Genomic DNA, 22,035 nt, shown 5'->3' on the forward strand with positions numbered 1-22,035 from the left:
ATTACAGAAGAGTTTCTCAGGAAGGTTAAGTATAGATACATTTTTGTCATATCCAAAAGACCCACAGTGATCCTCTGTCACATCCATAATAAATATATTATGTGAGAGAATTTTAAGACATTTCTGGAAAATAGAATCAAAAAGTATTTTTTGTGCAAAAATATCTAAAACCTATGCAGAGAAGGATCTTAAAAAAGTTGACAGAAAATGAATGACTGGATTTCAAAGCTGTTTACACGCAAGTAACCTTATATTTTCATTCCATTTTTTCCATGAAGTTTCTGTAGTGCCCTTGAACATACAGGTCTGCCTTGACATTCAAGTCTGCTCTCCCAGAAGCAATCAAAGGGAAGGGAGCAGCAAATGGCAACTTCCCTCAGTAGGGAATAGGTTATTTTGCACCAGCCTCCGTGCTCCTCTGCAGTCATCCATCCATGTCTTCCAACATGTTCAGAGTCCTTTTCTGTGTCACAGAAGGGCTCACCCAGCCTTTGCACTCAGAAGCCAGTGGTCCCACAGGAGAAGGCAGGAGAGTAGCTGCAGGTGTTTTGTTCCTGCATGGATAATCGTATGGAACACCTGTGTATCTGGGCTGTAACTGTCTTGCTGGCTTTCGCCTAACAGGTTGAGAGGTTATTTCATAAGGTCCTGTGTTGCTGCTGAACAATGGAGATGCAGCAATGTCATCATGGGAATATCATATCGTGCACTTGCCTATACCGAGAAGGGTCAGCCTCCTACATACCTTGACCTCACGAGTGGCTTATTGCTTCTGAGTTATGAAGCTCTACAGCATGCTACCGTACTGAGTACTGCAAATAACTACAACACAGTGCTAAGTATCTGTGTATCTAGGCACATGTGAACATGGAAAAGGAAAAATGCTAGGTGCTAGGAGTATTTCAGCTCCCTAAGAACCGTAGGGGTCATTGTTATTCATATGTGGGATCCACCATTTACTGAAATGTGATTATGTGGCACACACTGCACTCACACTGGGAGAAGAAACAGCAGGAGGGATGAACAGAAACTATGGGGCTTAGGTTTTCTAGCACTGACAATGGAAGAGACATGGGAGGTGGAGAAAAGGATATGAGACTGCCCCTGTCTTCCCTATGGGAAGTTCATTAATTCATGGTGACAACTCACATGGAATTGAGCAAAAGAGACAAAATCAGCACTTTGCTGTTCCCAACAGACTGAGGAGCATTTCTGCAATGAATGTGTGAGCTTAACGCAGATGTGTGCAAGCTGTGAAAGAGATCTAGTCTGGTTATAAACGGAATGGAAACCCAAATCCTTCAAGGAAATGTGTAGATGTGTGTATATATAAACACACAGAAGTTTTTATTTAAGCAGACATTCATTTGCAGGAATACTCAGGATAAAGTATACAGAGTTGGGGTTAGCACCACGGAGAGTTTTATGTAAGGGCCCTTATTTAAATTTGAAAATGCACTACTTGCTATTTAAAATATTTTTTAAAAGTCTTTAATAAGACTGAATAATAAAGCTATGTGATGCTTTAGTTGGAACGTGTGTGTTTGCTTTAATCTCATGTTTCAGAATCACCACCCAATTTAGTAGTCAATGAAGTGTTTGGTAGTTAAACAAATTCGTTTTACAATTGCATTTGATTTTGCATTTCCTTTATGCCTCATAGTTTACCTTTCAATTAAATGAACCTGCTATTCAAACTGGAATGAGGGACATGAAGTGCTGCTTCCCTACTGCTAAACACGCTAGGTAAAAGCCGATTTCTGTGAAGGAGAGCAACACTGAGGAGTGTGGTTATAGGGCACAGTGGCACGTATGCAGCTTTCTTTAGGAAACCAACACAGGAATCCTCCAAAGGAGCCATGTTCTCCTCCCCTCTTGTGTGCAGGAAGCAGGTGCATGACCGCTCCTCATGGGGCGGAGAAACAGAAATGTGTTGGGAGTGTAGGTTGCTTTTTCACACCAATGGATGAACCACTGGATTGTCTGGATTGTTGTACGGACTTTGAGAACTTGGGAAAGAATGCATTTGCTTAAAACCATTAGAATAGACTATTTTCAAAGCCTGTTTTATAAATGAAAGACTGAATATTTTTATGGTCTATGTAAATTAAAATATGGATTTATCCCCAACAGAATTTTTTATTGGTACCTATGACATTATACTGTGACATTCTGGTCCAGAATTTCTACCAAATTTATGCATGATAATGCAGAAGAAACAGGAGCAGAAGGCTCTTTCTTACGGGTGTGGCAACTGCCTTTGTACTGAGCCATTCTCTTTAAAATCTGGACTCCACCTTCCTCTTCTACCATTGCTGGCACTCAGAGTCCCAGCATGCTTAAGTGCCCAGGGGTCGGGAAGCCTTGTGGATTATCACACATCTGGCTGCAGATTCCACTGTTTCTCGAATAGATCTCTTAACCAGTAAATAAACAACAAATAGAAAAATATTCTGCATATAAATATTGGACTTCAGAGTTCTCTTGGTCCATTTCCCTTCATCCCAGTGACGTGAAAACTGAAGTTCAGAGGTGGGTGGAACCCACAGCATCCTGCCGGCTTCAGGACCACAGTCCCTCTCCACCTGCCTCCTGTGATGATTTCAGTCCCTTCGTGCTGCTACATCCACTCAGTCTTCTTGGTGTCTTCGCATTTTCCTCCTCTTCTCCCCTTGAGTAGAGCAGGCCAGGCCCTTCCCTATGTCCTGGATACCTTGCTGAAGTAGCTCTTTCCTTAATGTTCTCCTATCTCTCAGTCCACGGCCTAGTTCCTGTCATCCCAGGAAAGCTACTGTTCTCAGAAGAAGCTGCCATCCTGACAGTTGCTTACATTTTTGTTTGCAGTTACTCAAGAGCATTCACGCCTGCCACTGGGAGCAGGTCCAGAAAAAAAGCTGTCTGACCCCATACGCCTGACTCCAAGCCCAACGCCCGGTTCCCTTCCCTCCTGCCTCCTGGCCAAACATGTTCCATTGGCGTTCACTTGGCAAGTTTTCAATCTTACCCTCTCCTGATTTGTTTAATTTTCTAAGTTCTTCCGCCTCACAGATATCCTGTGATTGTAAAAGGCCCCTAGGTTATAGTTCTGTCCCCCCCCCCACCCCCCGCCGCCCTCTTTCCTAAACAGCTAAGCACTGGACAAACTTGAACTCTGCAGAGTCTGACGGAGGGCTCAATGCATATCACATGCAGCAAACGTATGTTTTGTTCTAGCAACATCTATGAAGGGACTGGAGAAAGTTCATGGAAAAGGCAATTAAAATATAGGTTTTTTAAAAATTCAAATAAAAAATGTATTTATTTGAGAAATAGAGTGACAGAGAGATCAACACAGAGAGAAAAAGAGAGAGAGATAGATAACGCACTTTTGTTCACTGGCTTACTTTCCAGATGGGTCAGGGCTTGGTCAGATCTAAGTCAAGTCTAACTTCTTGGGTCATCATCTGCAGCCTTTCTAGACCACTAGCAGAAAGCTGGAACCAGCACTCCAATACTGGCTGCAGGTACAACAAGCAGTGGCTTTAGAAGCTATACTCTATGATGTTGGCCCCTCTAAACTGTTATTTAACAGTCACCAAATTTTTTCTTAACCATTTTAGTTGAAATATATGGTTTGCCAACTCAACGCCTTCCATTAGGAGGAATAAATCATCAAAGATACCACCCACGTTGCACTTCTGCTGCCACCTGCTCATGGGAAAGGTGCTTCACAAGCCCCCAGAGCCTCAGTCCAGCCTCTCAGCCTCAGAGCTCTGCCCTGACCAGTCTTCCTCGCTCTTTCCCCACCTTGGCCCTTACTGGGCTGCTACAGTGGCTACTGTCTTTCCTTCTTTCCTGCCATCTGAAATCCTTTCCCTTTCTAAGATCTGGTTCCTTAACCACATTCTCCAAGAAGTGTTGTATCTCCTTAGGCGGATGTGTTTATTTACATATGTATGTATCCATGTGTATATATAAATATTTACTTACTTTCACTTACTTTAAGCAGAAGTGTGTGGGGGGGAAAGAGAGAATGCATGCACATGCGAGAGAAAGAGAGAGAAAGAGAGAGAGAGAGAGAGAGAGAGAGAGAGAGAGAGAGAGAGAGAGAATCTTTCATCTTCTGGTTCACTCCTCCCCAGCACCTTTAACAGCTAATGGAAACTCCATTTGGGTTTTCCATAGAGGTGATCAGAACTCAATTACTTGAGCCATGACTGGCTGCCTCCCAGGGCATCAGCAGGAAGCTGGATCAGAAGCAGAGGCAGGACTTGAACCCAGGCATTCAGATTGGGATGTACGTGTCCCAAATGGCAGCCTAATCCACTGCACCACAAGGTCTGCCCATCTTGGACAGAATTCCTACTTATATGTGCAGAAGTTAATGGTTTATATTTAATTCATTATCACACAATTCAACAGTCGTTGAAGGCAAGTGAATTATAAATATCTTTGCATTTCTTAGTGCCATGAACACAGAAAGTACATCACAAATACTAGATTCACTTGTGTAGAGAACGGAGTAGAAAGCCCATCTTATGGTCAATTTGTGAAGAGTACAAATTGGGCTCTTTCGTTGACATTCTAACTTTTTACTGGGGAAACTGGAATCTTTGGGTACAGAGAAGCTCAGAGGTTAAAAGGGAGTCAGGGGCCCAGCACAATAGCATAGTGGTTAAAGTCCTCTCCTTGCACATGCTCGGGATCCCATACGGATGCCAGTTCTAATCCTGGCAACCCCGTTTCCCATCCAGCTCCCTGCCTGTGGCCTGGGAAAGCAGTCGAGGATGGCCCAAAGTTTTGGGACCCTGCACCTGCGTGAGAGACCCAGAAGAGCTCCTGGCTTCTGACTTTTGATTAGCTCAGCTCCAGCTGTTGCGGCTACTTGGGGAGTGAATCATTGGACGAAGGATCTTCCTCTCTGTATATCTGTCTTTCCAATAAAAATAAAAAATATTTTTAAAAAATTAATTACGTTGCATTATGTGACACAGTTTCATAGGCTCAGGGATTCCCCCATCCCCTCCTTGTACCCTTCCGCCATGGTGGATTCCTCCACCTAGTTGCTGTATTACAGTTCAAATTAAGTCAAGATTCATTTGTTGCAAACATATACCAAGCATAGAGTCCAGCATCTTATTGTCCATATAAATTCAACAGTTTCTTGGGGAGACCCTCCCTGGTCTGAAAGCAAAGCTGGCAGAATATCGTCCCGATCAATTAAAAGCCCCAGCACAACCTCAACAACAATTTACAACATTATGGAATTAATTGTCATGGTATTGAGCAACCAATACGTTATAACAGTGTGGGTTCTTAACCACATCCTGTGACTACTTCATTGACCCTTAAATTTTGTTTGTACACAGAACCGGCTGCTATACACCTTAAAGTGGCTATAGGGTACTATGCAGCTGTCTCGTGTCTATTTTCATTTTAGTATTTAGCAGTTTATTGTGTTGACGCATAATTTTGCTGCACTTGGTAGATTTTAGGATAGTCTAGACTGGCTTATAAATCTAACAGGGTCTTTGTCAACAGTTGAGGTGCAGAACAGTTTTAGGAGGGGTGTGCAGAGAAATCTTCCATACCCTTGTGAGGAGTAACTAATCTTTGTGTCTTATCTAGTAAGGTATGTGTGAATCCACACTGATCGTCTTCTGTTTGGTTCTAAGCTTTCCTTGTAGAATAGATAGTCAGAGAAATCTTTTTTTTTAAAGGAGTCAGGAAGTACCTTTCTGGGGAGAGGAGGGTGGCAATATTGTTCCTTCTATTGATTCTAAATCTGGCAGCTACTAAAAATGATATCTTTTTTTTTTTTTGCTTTTTTACATTTGAAATTTTCATATACCTTCCTTGCATGTGAAATGAAAAATTAATTCTGATATCTAGTGCTCATCCTGAACACTTCAGTCCTATTATTCTTTCAGTGACATGTGTTGTGAAAGGAATTTCAGGCCAGATTCTTTGGGGTGATGATATTCTTTGAGGCATCCATTGAGGAGGTTTCCTCTCACCACCTGCCACAATGGAAGCCAAAGCCTCTGGCCCCTACTTGTCTTAGCTGCAATGCATTTTATCAACTGTTTTCAGAACTATTCGTTGTGACTCAACAATCATTTTCCTAAGTGACTGTGAGACTTCATTTGGATTTTTAATAAACAGTCACATTCTAATGAGGTCTTCATAAAACTGACTAAATATGTTGAGAAATCATTAGCTTAAATTACCGGCACCAAAGTCTCCTTGGGGAGTCCTGCAGATTTGGTTCTAAGACTTTTGGCAGATGGATTAGCTCAATGCCACAGCAGTGTCTGCATTTCCACACAAACGGTGTGAACGGGAATGGGAACGCGCGGGAACCAGGCGGCTGGATTGGAAGCTAAATGTCCCTCAGGTGGATTCGTTAAAGAGGGAAAACAACCACAACACATTTCAGTGCCATTTAAATGCCAGGTGTGCAGCTGTGTGCAGGTGCCAGGAATACCCACAAGGGTCCCTTCCTGGAACACATAGGCTGAAAGGGGATGCAGTGTGGTGACAAGGAAGTCTCAGATAATGACAGGTCCTGGCAGGTGTACTGGGGACCCCGCTGCAGGGCAGTATAGTGTCTGTGTCTTTTTGCACCAGGTGCTGCGACAGGGAAGGCTTCCTGGTGGCTCCAATATCGCCAATTAAAGCTGCCTAATGCAGAGTGCTTCAGGGCAAAGAGAGGCGAAGCGGGTCCCCAGCTCTGCCTTAATGAATCGGCAGCAAGTCAGTGTAAACAAACACGCACCCGTCTGGCTCATGCTTAATTCATGAAGGACACACTATGCGCGGTACACAAGCTAAGTAGGTAGCTGTTGCCCTTTAAAACCATGTCATTTTGATTTCTTGGATGGGTGGTGGTTGTTTTAAGGCATAGAGTGGGGAAGCTGTCTCTAAACATGTGTAGGATTAACAACGGGAAACAGCTTAGAAAAAGAGGAGTACATGTTTCCAGATAGGCTGTGGCCTCTTGTCCCATCTCCCAAATCACACCAGACATTTTGAGGACAGACGTCATTAATGTTATTACTAAATGAAACCAGACCAGCCCAAGGGGCAGACAGCAATGAGTAGGGACCCCTTCATCCCTATATACATGGTGGGGATTAACAATTTCTTAAAAATACGCTTACTAGAGCTAAAATTACCAAGTTATGTGAAGGCTATGGAGCTGGATTTATGAGTGTACCGGAAACTTAGATATCTACTCTCCCACTTCTGCCATACCCTGTTGGCTCAAATTTCCACAGTGTTGTGTCAGAAGGGACAGCTGCCACCACACATCAACATGGACCACACTGTAAAGGACCACGCTGAATGCCTGCAGGAAGGGCGATTCCACCACACGGCCCACATATTCTTCGTTTTTCCAGAACTGTGTCTGCTGAGATGAAACTTAGCTCCCTGCAAGATGTGCCGCATCCAAGAGACAGTTGGTTTTAGTGTATTGTTGTTCTTATTTACTATATTTTTCAGAAAAATTTTCTCTTCTTCTTTAAGTTTTTACCTTAAAATAAAAGGGTGCATTACATAAAAGTACCTTCATTTTGGCTCCAGCATGGTAGCCCAGTGACTAAAGTCCTTGCCTTGCACAGGCTGGGATCCCATACGGATGCTGGTTTGTGTCCCAGCTGCTCCACTTCCCTTCAAGCTCCTTTCCTGTGGCTTGGGAAAGCAGTCGAGGATGGCCCAAGGCCTTGAGACCCTGCATGCATTTGGAAGACCTCGAAGAGATCCCTGGCTCCTGGCTTTGGATCAGCTCAGCTCTGGCTATTGCAGCCACTTGGGAAGTGAACCAGCTGATGGAAAATGTTTCTCTCTGTCTCTCCTTCTCTCTGTAGATCTGACTTTTCAATAAAAATCAACAAATCTTTAAACAGAAGCATCTTCATTTCCAAAGTCTCTGAGTCTGCATGTAATGTAGCTTGGAATTGCAAGTATGCAAAACTATAAAGATGCCCTTATTTAAACAAATGCAAAAGTAGTTGCTATTTTAACAATCATCTACTGTTCAAAATAATTGGCCCTAAGAATGTCTTGTAAGTGATCTCCCACGCAAATGTTCAAAGTCCAAGGTGGTGTCTAACTTTCCTGGTATTCATTTATTGTGAAAGTAGAGTAAACTCTCTGATCCTTCGGTTTTCTATGATTTCAGCTACTGTAGTCTGAAAAGAATAAACAGAAAATTCCACAAATGGTTTCTTAGTTTCACATTGTATGTCATGAAATGGCATGACACCTAGCCTGAGACAGGAGTCTTCCCTTTGCCCCACTGTATCCAAGCTGTATACGCTACCCACTCATTAGTTCCTTAGTAGCTGCTGTGGTTGTCAGATCAACTGTCAAGGTATCCCAGTGCTTGCCTACGTGCAGGGGTTCAGGCATCCACTGGAAGTCACGGAACGTATCCCTCAAGGAAGGAGAGACTACTGCTGTAAGGCACCATGTGTGCTATCCATAGACAACTCTTTTTTCATCCTAAGAGAGCAATGTACAAATTTTGTGAAATGACTGAAGGGATTCACAAAGGAGTATACATTTTATGTAAAGAAACTGCATGAAAACAGAGGAAAACTTGAAGTTGGCTGTGCAACAGTTAAGCTAGAAGGTGCTCTTCAATCTGTGACACTATACTCTGACATACTCAGTATTTACTGAGGGCCCAGTACTGTGCTGGAAGTTCAAGGTCAATAAGGAAGGCTGTCTCTTCCCTTCCAGTAGCTTGCTGAGTGATGGAGTTGACAATCATTTTCCCAATAGTCACAATTGCTTTCATAGCAGAAAGAGGTGAAAAGTAAAAATAGATAATTGTGTACATCACTGCAGGACTTGGGGTTTGCTGGTGGAAACATAAATGTTATAGTAATTCCTGTGTGAGTTCTTAGGGTGGAAGATTTATTTCCTAATTGCCAAACATGCAGAAGCACATTTAACCTTTTCAGGACCCCTGTGAAGTGACTTGAAATAGACTGAATATCAGTTCACCCTCAAAATCCATAGGTTAGAAGGATGAAACTCTAACCTCCAGGTGTGGGGATGGTGCAGATCAGACTTGTTGAGAAGTAACTCAGTTTGAAGGAGGCCATAACAGTGTGGCCTCAATCCAACAGGCTTAGTGTCCTTTTGAGGAGGCATACAGAGGTTTGCTTTCTCCCCACCATGTCAGGTCACAGTGAGAAGGCGGCTGCTTCAAAGCCTGGAAGAGGGACCTCCCCCGAAACGGAATCCTTTTAGAACTTGACCTGGTCTTTCCAGCCTCAACTCAGCTCCCTCCTATAGGCCGGCCATGCTGCAGGTGGCTGCTGCCCCCGGCTTGGAGCCAGCTCAGATGTGCTCCCCCAGGGCTCCCAGCAGAGAAAACAGAAATAGCTTCTATAATTTGAGTACACAAAACATTGCTCAAATTTGTGCTTGCTACAAGGTTCTGTAGTATATTCACTCCATTAGTTTACTTATTAAAGTTTTTACAGAAAAATTTACATTTTGATAGAGCCACATTTTTCTGATACTTAAAATATGTAGGATTTAGATTTTCTGAAATAACCTTAAAAGAACAAACATCATAAGTATCTGATCTCATGTTTTCCACTAAATGCTTTATTTGTTATACAAGTGCTTAGGTCTTTACCTGGTTTGCATTCTCGAATGTCTTATGAGAAGAGACCTGTTGGATGTGTATGGCAAGTTCACATCCACATACATATCAATGACTCACCATTCCACATAGGTGTGAGGTCAACAGCTGGGCTTCCACAAGTCTGGTTACCTTAGCAGAAGGCCAGGTCTATGTGAGCAAAGAACTGAGCTCCCAGCCTGTTAGCCGCATTTTATGCATGTTTGGACTTTGGTCATTAATAACAAAAACCCACAATTGGGCTCTTTGCTTCTATCCACTGCTCTTCCCATCAATTGGAAGGACCGCAATTTTTCCTTTTGCGGATATTCCTCGTCTGGCTCTAATATAGAGAATATATTATCTCTTAAAGTGGGAGAGCAGTCTTTTTGTGTGAGAATTTTTATAGGAAATACAAAATTTATTTTTCCAGTTATATTTGTAAAATTTGTAACTGCCTATTCCTTGAGTATTTCATATCTTTACAGATACATATGGTCTGGTGCTCTTTTTCATAAGTGAACTTGTTAGACCACAACTAAAGTTTTAAATAATTTACTACTTATTCAGATTGTGTTTATTTTTCAATCAGGTTTGAATGGTCATATTTAAATGAACTTACATAATGAATCAAATTAATGTCATTATTATTCTGTAGTGATAAAAAAGCACTACCCTTTCTTAATGTTGGTTATATGTAAATTTTCCTGCTTCTATTTCTGATCACTTGCTAGAAGTTCGTCTGTTTCACTAGCTTTTTCACAAGAAGAGTTTTTATTTTTTTTTCACTCTTGTTTCTTGAGTTTTCATTGAGTACATCTGTACTCACATTTATTATTTCCCTTTTTCCTTCTTTGCTTTTCCTCCATTCTCCATCTACTTTCCTGGATTAAACCACCACTTTTCCTTCTTGCTAATAACAACTTGCAGAATATGCATTTCTTTCTAGGTTTAATTTTATTTATTTGCAACCTACAAGTTTAACACATTTGTCTTTTAGGTCTATCAGGACTCCTGAGGGTGTTAAAATTGGGGAATGCTTTAGTCCCTTGTATCAAATGGCAGAATATCCGTACAGAAGCTACCCAGACCCTCCCATAGCCACTTGAGGATCTCCGGAATGACTTACAATACCTAACACAGTGTAAATGGCACGTGCTCTAGCTGTTCTACCATACAGGCCACAGTGACAAGAAAAAACAGATCCACCTATGTTCAGTGAGGAGAGAATGTTTTTTCAAATTTTTTGATCCAGGACTGATTGAATCTCCAGATGAGGAATACAGGGGCAGAGAGAGCTGAGACTGCATATGAGACTTGGCCCAGCACAGTTCTAAGTAGTTTCCGATTCATATTAGGTGATTCACTTTGCTCCAGGAGTTAATAGAAGGGATTATCACCCATGTCCTAAGTCATGTGGGGCTTAAAACCCTCAATCCAAGACAGTGATGGCTGAGCTGCCCACTACTCACCGGGAAGGACCCGTCCACTCCTGCGTAGGCCCCCTGCTCTCTACTGCTACTCTTGTCCTTTGCTCTCCTCTCTCGGGCGAGGCTAACCATTTTTAACATATATGAGGACACTACAGAAGGTCCATGAGGAAATGGCATGAAAAGATATATTTTGGGATGAAACAAGTTTGAAATCCACCCTTAGTTTTTTCAAAACACACATTTTCCATGAAGAATTCTCCTAGTTACGGAAACATGTGGTATAGGCAAATATTAACACATATATAGAATTTCTAGATGTTTGTAGAAGGATTTTGAGGTTTCTTGGTCCACTGTTTTTGCTAGAATCCTGTTTCCCACTTACTAAGGATCTCCTCACTGCAAGAGCATTGTCAATGTCTTCCAGAGACAGCTCCCCCGTATTTGAATTCGGCCACCCTCCAGCTGCCTCCACTGAGGGCAGATCTCACAACATTGAGGAGTGACGTGTTCATCTCTTGAGTTGAGCACAACTATGGAACTGAACTTACAACACAGCAACTGCACCCTGAATATCTGATTTTTTGTTTCACTTGGAAAGAAATCCTATATTATACCACTATTGAGATTGCAGCCACATAGAGCAGCTCTGTGGTTAAGCCAAAATAGCTTACACAGTCACCACAAAGAAAGTAATGCAAGACCTTCAGGGAAGCTTACAATTTCTCTTGCACAGGAAACTGAGGTACAGGCAAGTTCAATCTAGGCAAGAGAAGTTGTTGGAATTTCAATCCAATTAAAAAAAATGCAATGTGGTGCCGGACATGGGGGTTTCAGTTGGTGTTGCTGAAGTTAATGCAGACATGTTTAATGTAGCACTCCTTGAGTTTTGATGCCCAACAGCCAGCACCCATGCTCGGAGGTATTTTTCATGTGCTCGGTATAACCAGACAACAACCGCGTTTAAATCTTGAGTGCCTCTCCTGTCTGTTGCTATCGCAACCAATGAAAGCAAGTCAAGCTTATGCTTACTGCTGATTTACAAGCAAGTGCAGTGAGCCCTAGGAGGGGCTAGAGAAGCGACTGCTTTTCAGGGTCTACAGAGTACAAGCCGGGCTTGTGCCTCATTTTCTGCTGCCACCCACGCAAGAGAGTGAAGTGCCACCTGCGGTGGCCAGCCCACTTACCCTTCCCACTTCCACGAGGTTGGTCACCATGATGATGCTGGCGGTGTTCTCATGCCACACCATCCTCCAGAAGTCATAGATGGTCTCCTGCATTGGCCCTGCAGCAACACAGCACACAGGCTTGTTTTCCGAGGTGTCACTTTGAATTGGGAAACTCCTGGGGCTAGCAAATCAATCCACTGGTCCCCACACTGAGCTCCCCCACTTTTCACAGATGGGCACAGCGCTCTAGAGTGGATGCAAAATCATGCACCTACCGAAATAGCTCATTTTTCATTCATGGTTGAGTTTTCTCATGTCATCAAATGTTATCTGCATTTGCGCTCCCTTTACCCCTCTTAAACTACTGCCGTGAAAGAAAGTTATTTCTCCCTCATTTAGCTATTTATCTCCATAATACTCAAGAGTGAAATTTTAAAAAATGGATCGCATTACTCTTTCTGCTAACAATTGGCAGATATCCCAGGGAAGTGGTAGATAGAATGAAATGAGCCTCTATAGGAAAAATGGCCTTTCTTGTTTCTAATATTTTTCTTGTTCTTTGCCATCTGTCAAATTAATCCATTTTTTTTCTGCCTGATTTTCTAAAGTGAGAGGAAAGGGAAGAATCTTAAATAGTGTACTTCTTACTGCAAATAACACTCCCAGCAGAACATGACCGGACAGCAATGTCTTTAGCTCTTGGGATTTCAGTAAAATATCTCTTTCCATGGCACGCAAAGTTAAAAGGGGAAAAATACATACTACAAGATGCTGGTGATACTGAATTTCAAATCAGATAGAAAAAAAAAAAACCAAAGCTGTATTTAATATATAGGTATACTGGAAGATATAAATGTAACAGTGAAAATATTTATTTTTGTAAATGCATTCATCTATTTGAAAGGCAGAGGGGCTGGTAATGTGACACAGTGGGTAAAACACCCATCTGTGATGCTGCCAGCATCCTATACTGGAGTATCAGTTCCAGTCCCAGTTGTTCCAATTCTGATGCAGCTCCCTGCTGATATCCTTAAGAAAGCAGAAGAGGAAGGCCCAAGCGTACTTGGTTCCCAGTCACTCACTCAGATCGAGTTCCTGGCTCCTGGCTTTGGCATGATCTAGCGCTGGCTACTGCAGTCTTTTGGGGAATGTGCTAGCTGACAGAAGATCTCTGTCTTTAGGTCTCTCCTCTTACTGTTATTCTGTTTTTTTCAAATAAACAACAAGTTAAGAAAGAATGACAGGGAGAGACAGGGAAAGATACACTCTATCCACTGGTTCACTCCTCAAATGGCCATTATGGCCAGAATTGAGCCAGATTGAAGCCAGGAGCCAGTAACTCCATCCAGGTCTCCCACATGGGTGGCAGGAGTCCATGTACCAGGGCTATCTTCTGCTGCTTTTCCAAGTGCATTAGTAGAGAACTGAACTGGAAGTTAGAACAGGTGAAACTCCAACTGGTGCTCTGACATGAGATGCTGACATTGGAAGCTGTGGCTTACCTGGCCCTAGGATAAATATTTAGAAGCCAAGCAGAAAAGCAAGGGGATAATAAGAAATAAATCTCCAAAAGCTTAGGGGAATCACAAGAGATAGGCAGCATCACATATATATTGAGGCAAATTCAGAGCCCTGTTGTACTGTAGTTTGACATTTCAAATGACTGGGTTTGGAGCTCACACATTTAAAGTTTGCTTCTGTTTCTGAAGTGACTTTGTGTTTTGGGTTTTCATGTTCAGTGTCTTCTTTATCAATACACTGATGGCAGTAACACCTCATAAGGCATCTTAGAATTAACGTGCACACAGGCAGTTTACAAAGAGCAAAGTCACAGGACGAAAACAAGGAACTTTCCAAGGAATACAAGGAACTTATCTATGAGCAGACACCTCCAAGCTAGAACTGTACCCTCAGCATTAATGGCACAACCCAAGAGTCCCTACGATCAGCATCCATTCTTCTTTGTTGTTTAGCAGTTAGTTCTTAGACAATCTTTCTTGTCCTTCTTCCTGTTGAGGCTGTCCTCCATGGCAGACTTCTCTCTCTCCCTCTCTGCTGCTCTGACTGCTTGCATACCCTCCTGTAAAAGCTGCTGTCAGTTCCTGGTGTCTTTGTCTAATCCTTACGCCAGCCCCCTGCTCGGAATCTATACCCACCTTCCTGGTCCATGTCCCCTGGCATGTGCGTGCCACTCCTTTGATGCTTAGGTCAAACATTTCAGTGACTTTAATCCAAGGTTACAGAGGGGACAAATAAACACCAGATTCTATCAATCACCACGTTTTAGGCTTGCGGAAAGGCACACACATGATGTACTGAACAGCTTGTTACTTATTCACAAGGAAGAGAGAGGCACTGAGCCCATCTTTATGCAAATGCAGTCTTGCCAATGTGACCCCTGGAACAGAAGTGACCTTCACGAGGCTCAGGGACCAGAGCCCTTAATCTGAAACTGAAGGAATTAGTTCTGGTAACAACGACCATGGTGGACAAATCCAGTGTCTCAGTAGGCTCTATGAATGCCTGCAAGAAGCAAGGCTTCTCCTTCTCACTGCCTAAGAGGAGTCTTCCGGGACACACTGCAGGCAAAGACCCCTGCTGTGCAGTTCTAAAGTGCTCCTCACTTTCCTTTCTTGGCAGCCTGCATCCTGCCATTACCTAGTACAAGTTCTCCCTGCTGAGGAACATGACCCTCTTGCATGACTGTTATTTCCTCGGTGATTTAGGGAACTCCCGGCACTCAGCTGGAGCTCAGTGAATTAACTGTATGAATAGGTCTATGCATGAGCATGAATCATATTATTGCCAAAGTATTACATTAAATATACACTAAGTAATAAATAACATTAACATGATTTTTTGTAGGATTCCCCTTTCTTGATTCATATTCATTTTTAAAATTTTATTTTTCAACGATTTATTTATTTTTATTGGAACGGCAAAGTTACAGAGAGAAGAGAGACAGAAAGACACATTCCATTTGCTAACTCACTCCCTAAATGGATGCAATGGCCCACGCTGGGTTGATTTGAAGCCTGGATCCAGGTGCTTCCTTTGGGTATTCTATGTGGGTGCAGGAGTCCAAGGACTTGAACTATCCTCTGCTACTTCCTCAGGCCATAACAAACTGAATTGGAGGTTGAGTAGCCAGGACTCAAACTGAAAGCCTTACGGGATGACAGTGCTACAGATGGAGGCTAAGCCAGTGATGGCACTGGCCCTTTGACTCATATCTCTAAAATTATATGGAAAAACTTGAAAAATGCAGTGCCTTTATTTGAGTTTCACTGCTGGACAGGGGGCAGGTTTTGCCAGGGTTTCGGAAAGGGTGCGATTACCACTCAATAACCTTGCTATTGGACTGCTTTCCCCTTGGTAAAGCAGTTCATGTGAGGGAGGCTTCCTTGTTCCGAGGCTCTGCCTCCAAGTAGCTCAGGCCATGGCTGGGGCAACCAGAGTGCCATCCTAGCTTCCCAGTAATTGCTCTCTCCTGATGGCAGTGGCTCTTAACTCTGCCACGTGATAAAATTGCTGTGAGACTTAAAAAAAAAATCCCTGCTTGTTGGGGTGGGCATTTGGCCTAGGGTTAAGTATCTGGCTGAGATGGCATTGGTCATCTCAGGAGTGGTCCTGGCTCCTGCTTCCTGCTGACACTCACGTAGAAGAGCAGCAAGGGTGGCTGAAGTGCCTGCTTCCAGAATGAAGTTCCTGGCTCAGTTCTGGCTGTTATGGCCATTTGGTAGAGTGAACCAGTGGATCAGCTCTCTCTGGTGTTATTTCTCTGCTTCTCACATTATGAAACCATTTTCTTTTTTTCTTTTTTTATTTTTTTATTCTTATGCTCTAATCCAAGAGACTCTGATTTACCAGGCCCAATAATGGGTGGATGTGGATATGTTTCCAAATACCTTTGACTCATAGCATCCAGAGTTCTAGCTTCAATTCCCAACTGAATGATCAGGTGATCTTCTGGGGTGATATCAGTGGGAAATACCAAGGATGGACCTCATATGAATAAACAGATTAGTTTGGCCCTGCATATAAGCTTTGTGAATCATGGGATTCCATTGGTCTGTGATATGAGAAACTTCGTATGTAAAATGTGTTGAGGATGAGAGTCAGTTAAGGTAGCATGGATTCTTTAATGCTTACACAACCAAATTGTGTCATACTTAAATAACACAGTGTAGAAACATTAATGATTTACCTGGTTGATAGCAAACAAAATACTCGAAAAAGTCTGCAAGAAAATGTGAGTAAAAGAGAGAATGAAGAAATTTTTTAATGGAGAAAAATTTAATGGAGAAATTTTTTTTCAGTCACAGGAACAGAGAGAAAGGAAGAAGCAAAGAGGGAGATGGAGAGACAGAGATCTTTTATCCGCTGGTTCACTCCCCAAGGTAGCAGCCATGGTCAGGGCTGGGCTGGGCCAAAGCCAGGAGTCAGGAGTCCGGAGTCAGGAGTTCCATCTGGGTCTGTGTCATGGGTGGAAGGGTCCTAAACTCTTGGGCCATCTTCTACTGCTTTTTCCCAGGCTGTTAGCAGGGAGCAACGCAAAGATTGTTTAAAATTTATCATAGAAGAGTCTTGTAAAAGTTCACAGAAAGGGTGGCATGGCCTAGTGGCTAAAAGTCCTCACCTTGAACGCTCCGGGATAAATATGGGCGCCGGTTCTAATCCTGGCAGCTCCACTTCCCATCCAGCTCCCTGCCTGTGACCTGGGAAGGCAGTCGAGGACGGCCCAAAGCCTTGGGACTCTGCACCCGTGTAGGAGACCCGGAAGAAGTTCCCGAATCCTGGATTCGGATCGGCATAACACTGGCCCTTGTGCTCACTTGGGGAATGAATCATCAGACAGAAGATCTTTCTCTCTGTCTCTCCTCCTTTCTGTATATCTGACTTTGTAAAATAAAAATGTTTTTAAAAAGTTCACAAAAAGTGTGTGGTATGGAAAAACTATGTCTGGGTTTCCAAAATTTTTGGCATCAAAATAAACTTCCTGAACTTTCTGAAGTCCTCTTGTGCTTTTTGTGATTTTCTCACTCAAGAACTGGATTTTAAAAAAATATTACAATACAAAGATGAACTAGGTGAGTTTTTTTTTTTTCCAGTGCTGAAATGAGATACCAGTAGCGAGAAGAATTAAGAAATTTAGTGTTAAAAATCTAAAATTGAAATTTAACACAGAAAATCTTCTAAATTGATGCTAGAAATAAAACAGGAAGTAAAGGCGAAGAGTATCCCTTTCCACGTGCTGGGATTTCTGCCTTATTCTTTCTGGTTTCTGTTCTGCTTTGCGTGGAAGCCATATGCATTGTCATTATTTCAGAGTCTCACCTGCAGCCTCCGCCTGGCCTGGGACCTCTAGTAGGTTCAAAACAGCTCAGACATGGGTGCTAGGAATTCATGGCTGGTGATTCAAGATACTTCCCTGTATGTTCACGTAAAGTCTGAATTTTAGGGAAGAGGGTAAATAGTGTTGCAATGAAGGTTTATAAGTTTAAAAAAATGTTATTTATGAGGGAGACAAAGACAAAGGGATGAAGGAGAGAGAGAGAGAGACTGAACATGTATGAACGCTGTTATTCCCTGGTTTACTCCCAAAGCCTGCCAAGGCAGGGGTCTGCCAGGCTGAAGCCAGGAAGTAGGAACCCAAACGGGTGGCAGGATCTGATCACCTGAATTATCACTGTTGCCTCGCAGGGCTCATATCAGCAGGACACTGCAGTCAAGGCCTGAACCCGGGTACTTGCACATGGGACACAGGCATCCTTAACCTGCATCTTAACTGCTAGGCTAAACATCTGTTCCCAAATTTAAGAATTTTACTGTGCTTTGTTCATTTAATTTTTCTTTTCATTTGAAAATATTTCTAATTATTTCCCCAAGATCTGACATATTATTGTTCAGAGACACATGAACACTTTATAATGTTCGTGGAAAATGGAATTAAAAGGTCAGTTTACTTGGGTATAAAATTTGCAAAAGCATGCAAAGTTCTTTCACAATATGTATTTTCATGAATTTTTGGAAGAGCTCTTGTATGTATGAATTTCTAGTGTTTTTGCACCGAAAGGAATCTTTATCCTTTGATTCCACTTTCCATGGACTTTTAAAGGATCCTTGTATATGTTTCCTGATAAAACCCTAAGTGTGGTGAAGTCCAGAAGAAAGGTGAACTTGACTGTCACCGAGAGCTACTCCATGTGATGCTAGCAGCTCTTGGTTGGACCCAAGCGATGGTGGCCATCATGAGCCAACATGAAGAGGTACCTGATACTCAAGATGCCATCTGGCAGGCTAAAATGAAGGGACAACCATCAGGGGAGGTCAACATTCCTCTGTCGTTGATCTGTTCCTCCCAAGGTCATAGCGGATCATTCACACAACGAAATTCCTGAGACAGGGAATCTAGTAAAACAGCAGGTGAAGGACCCCAAGAGACCTACATCTCGCCAGGAATGAACAGTGCCACCCACAGGCAAGTGTCTGATTTCCAGCAGGATGGGAGCCACTGCCATTGCCATGGCAGCAGATTTGTAGATGTCTGCATGCCAGGCAAGGGGGTCATTCTTGGCTGTTTTTTGCCCCAGGGGGACTACAGTGTTTGAAAGGCGAGGCCTAGAAATTTCAGTGATGTCAGGCCAAGTAACACATGCCACTCCTTCACACACAGATCATTGCTGAAAAGCAGATATGCACCCAGCCCCAGAGGAACAACCACAAAAGGGCAGAAAGAACTGGAGTATTGTAAAATAATTTAAATGGAATGAAAAGTGTATGTAAAAGACATTCAAGGATGACTCTATTGTGTAAGATGAGTTCTCTGGTTCATAGAAAGTGAGAGAGAGAAATTGCAAATTATAATTTCAAACCTTGATAGATGACTTGTATTTCTTCTTTTCATATTCAAGTTTCTATACAGTTTATTTTCTGTGCTAACTAGAGTTGCTGAGAAGTCAAGGTCCTTTATATTCACAGAGGCATGTTCAGGTTTCTTTTTGAAGTGAAGAAAGATAGCACAAACACGAATTGGTATTCTGCCATAAAATGAGTAAGACCTGACAGGTTTGGTGCACTTCTTATTCCCAGGTCCTGTTTGCAATATTTTATATCGCTTCATTACATTTCAACTGCAGCACTGCATGAACTAGGAGCTTTTATTCTCCTCTATTTTACTGAATGGAGACACAGACACAGAGAAGTCAGGGAACTTGTCCAAAGGACCACAGCCTGTGTGCTCAGGAAAGGAGTGCTGGAACCGGTGATCTGAACCCATTCTAGCATATTGTCTCTAGGTCATGTCAAAAGCTTTTTTTCCTGCAAGCTACACAATCCAGCAAGAAGAAAATCCAGGTTCCTTCAGTCCTTAAAATACCTCCTGTGGCTTTCCTGCTGCGACGATCAAACTGAAGCACAAGGGCAAAGCCTGGCCCCACACTCCTCTGCAAACTGAGCCAGGGAGCCCATTTCTGGTCCTGCTCCATTCTTCCTCTCAGAGCCCCCACCACCCTAACAGCCTCCTGGAACTCCTGACGTCATGCACCTGTCAAATTCATCTGAGGCTGGAGGCTCTCTCCAACTGTTCCTCATCTCTCAGCCAGAGCATACCTCTCTCTCAAAGACATATCCCAAATGCCATCATGTCACTTGCCAGCTTGACATCCTCCAAAGGGGTTTCCACTATTATTCCTTAGAGAAGCGTGCTGCCCTCATAGCCTGAGCTTAGGTTGTGCCTTGGTTTTCACAACCTCAAGAGCTGGTCCCCCTCTGAGCACCTATCTGAAGTTAACCTAGTGGATCCTTCTTGATCAATGGTCTCTCTATCACCCCCTCCCACCAGCACACCAATGGCAGTCCAGAGGTCCTACTGGTCTTGGTTGACAAGCCTGCAAGTCATGTCCTGAAGCCACTTTCCTAAAATGGACAGCCATGCTCCCTGTGTCTTCATGACAGTTAATGCCAGCTGTGCTGCCAGTGCATGTTTCTTGGTAGCCAATGAACATGGCCTTGTATGTAGCATGCTATGTTTACTAATACTCCCATCGACCCCACCGCCAGGCCCCAGCAGTAATGAGGGGCAAGCCCCATGTATAATCCTTCGTCCATCACCCCAGTGTAAATAGAATCTGCTCTAGCTTCCATGACACACGGACAGGGCTGCAACACTGAGTGGTATAAATACAAAGAGCTCACAAACAGTTCATGCAATGACAAGAACCAACTGCAGAATGTTTGAAGTAAGTGAGTACTTTCTCTGCAACACACATTTCCTAGGTGCTGTTTGAAGGCCCCTGGCATGGTCTCTATCTTCCAGAATAAGGACTTACTCTCTAAAGTGGAAGCAAGGCAATATTTTGCACTCTTAGATCAAGTGCAGGAAAGCCAATATTCTTAATCTTCAAGCCAGGATATGCATAACGCTGTGACTATATGAGGATTTTCAAAAGGGCCTGAGCAGGTTTTTGAGTATCCATTTCGAGGTACTTAACATCTATAGGACTCTGCTCACATTCATCTCCTTCAGCAGCAGCAGTTTTGTTTGTACTTGACAAAACCTTCACCCACCTCAAGTACAACTTTAGGCCCTGTTCAGAGGTAAAAGCCTTAGAGATAGGACAAACTCATAGGGCGTCCTGCTTTTCCTGCCTGGAGCACGTGTTTTGATGGAGAGCAGCCAGGTGACTTCAGGTGACGATTCAATGTGAACAGCACTGGAGCCTGAGAACAGGAAGTTCGGTCCTGTCCTGGGGCAGGGTGACAAGCTCCAGGCTGGATTCTCTGGGCTGACACAGCCAGGGTAGGACCCAAGGCTTCTAAGACTGAGCTCAGGTGGACTTCCAAATCAAGCGAGATTCAGATCTGAACTGAGGGGCTGGAAGGTAAACAGACCCAGGTCAAGGATGGTGATGCACTAACTGAGACCTAAAACCAGACAGCCCCATAAGCAGGTGTTGTAAGCTGTGCTGTGTGTACAATGCCTCATTTATTCACCATCACAACAGTATGAACCAGGAACAAGCCTCCGTCTTAGCTGAGAAACAAGCTTGGGAGATCAAGTTCCTTTGGTGAATATATATGGCAAATAAGTGGCATAAGTGGGATTTCAACTTGGGCCAATCCAGTCACGCCTTTATCAGAATGCACCAAATAGCCCAACATTACGACCTGCTTGTGCCCATCAGTCTCCAAGTGAAGTGACGTGACTGTGCTAATGAGCTCTGGGAGCCGAGGGAGGGTGTGTGTGTGTGTGGGGGGGGGGGGTCCCTAGCACAGAGCAGAAGGGGAGCGGTCACAGGTAATGAAGCTGCCATAAAATGAGGTCCTTAATAGGCATCTTCTCCTGTGCTGGACTTCGGTTGGCCTCTTGCCTTCAGGGACACGAAAGGTACAGCATGAATGTGGGACAGGACGAGTCTGAGATTTATGCATTCATTTTAAATCTCTTCCTACATACATAAAAGTGTGGCCCTAAATTTTTGATCCCTTTTGCTACTGTTGCTGCCGGCGATCATCTATAATAAGTGTTTTAAAGTCAGTTATCTGGGATTTGGAGAATCAGATGTTGCATCCATGGTTTCTGAGTACGTTTTTATTATCCAACTTTCTGTGATTTTTTTTCAATAATGGATCTTTTCACAACATTTAGGTCTATAATTTCATATTTAGCAGCTTTTCATTTTTGCATAAGTGAAATGTAAAAGGTAAAATATGCCACCGTACTTCACTTGATTTGCCTTGTGTATCAAGAAAATGGAAATGGTAACACAGAAAACAGTTGGCTTCTGCATTAATAATCTTTAATATCATGTAT

General features: G+C 43.1%; 1 protein-coding gene across 3 annotated transcripts in view; it reads right to left on the minus strand.

The window, feature by feature from the left end:
* Positions 1-22,035, minus strand: part of PTPRM (protein tyrosine phosphatase receptor type M) — a 773,655-nt gene that overhangs the window by 42,112 nt on the left and 709,508 nt on the right. For all 3 annotated transcript variants that reach the window (XM_040970558.1, XM_040970557.1, XM_040970559.1), the window contains one exon: positions 12,240-12,337. In XM_040970558.1, the coding sequence (XP_040826492.1) occupies positions 12,240-12,337 (98 nt within the window). The remainder of the gene's footprint in view (positions 1-12,239; positions 12,338-22,035) is intronic.

This window comes from Ochotona curzoniae, unplaced genomic scaffold, assembly GCF_017591425.1.
Source record: "Ochotona curzoniae isolate NIBS_2020 unplaced genomic scaffold, NIBS_Ocur_1.0 scaffold_4812, whole genome shotgun sequence".
NCBI lineage: Eukaryota > Metazoa > Chordata > Mammalia > Lagomorpha > Ochotonidae > Ochotona > Ochotona curzoniae.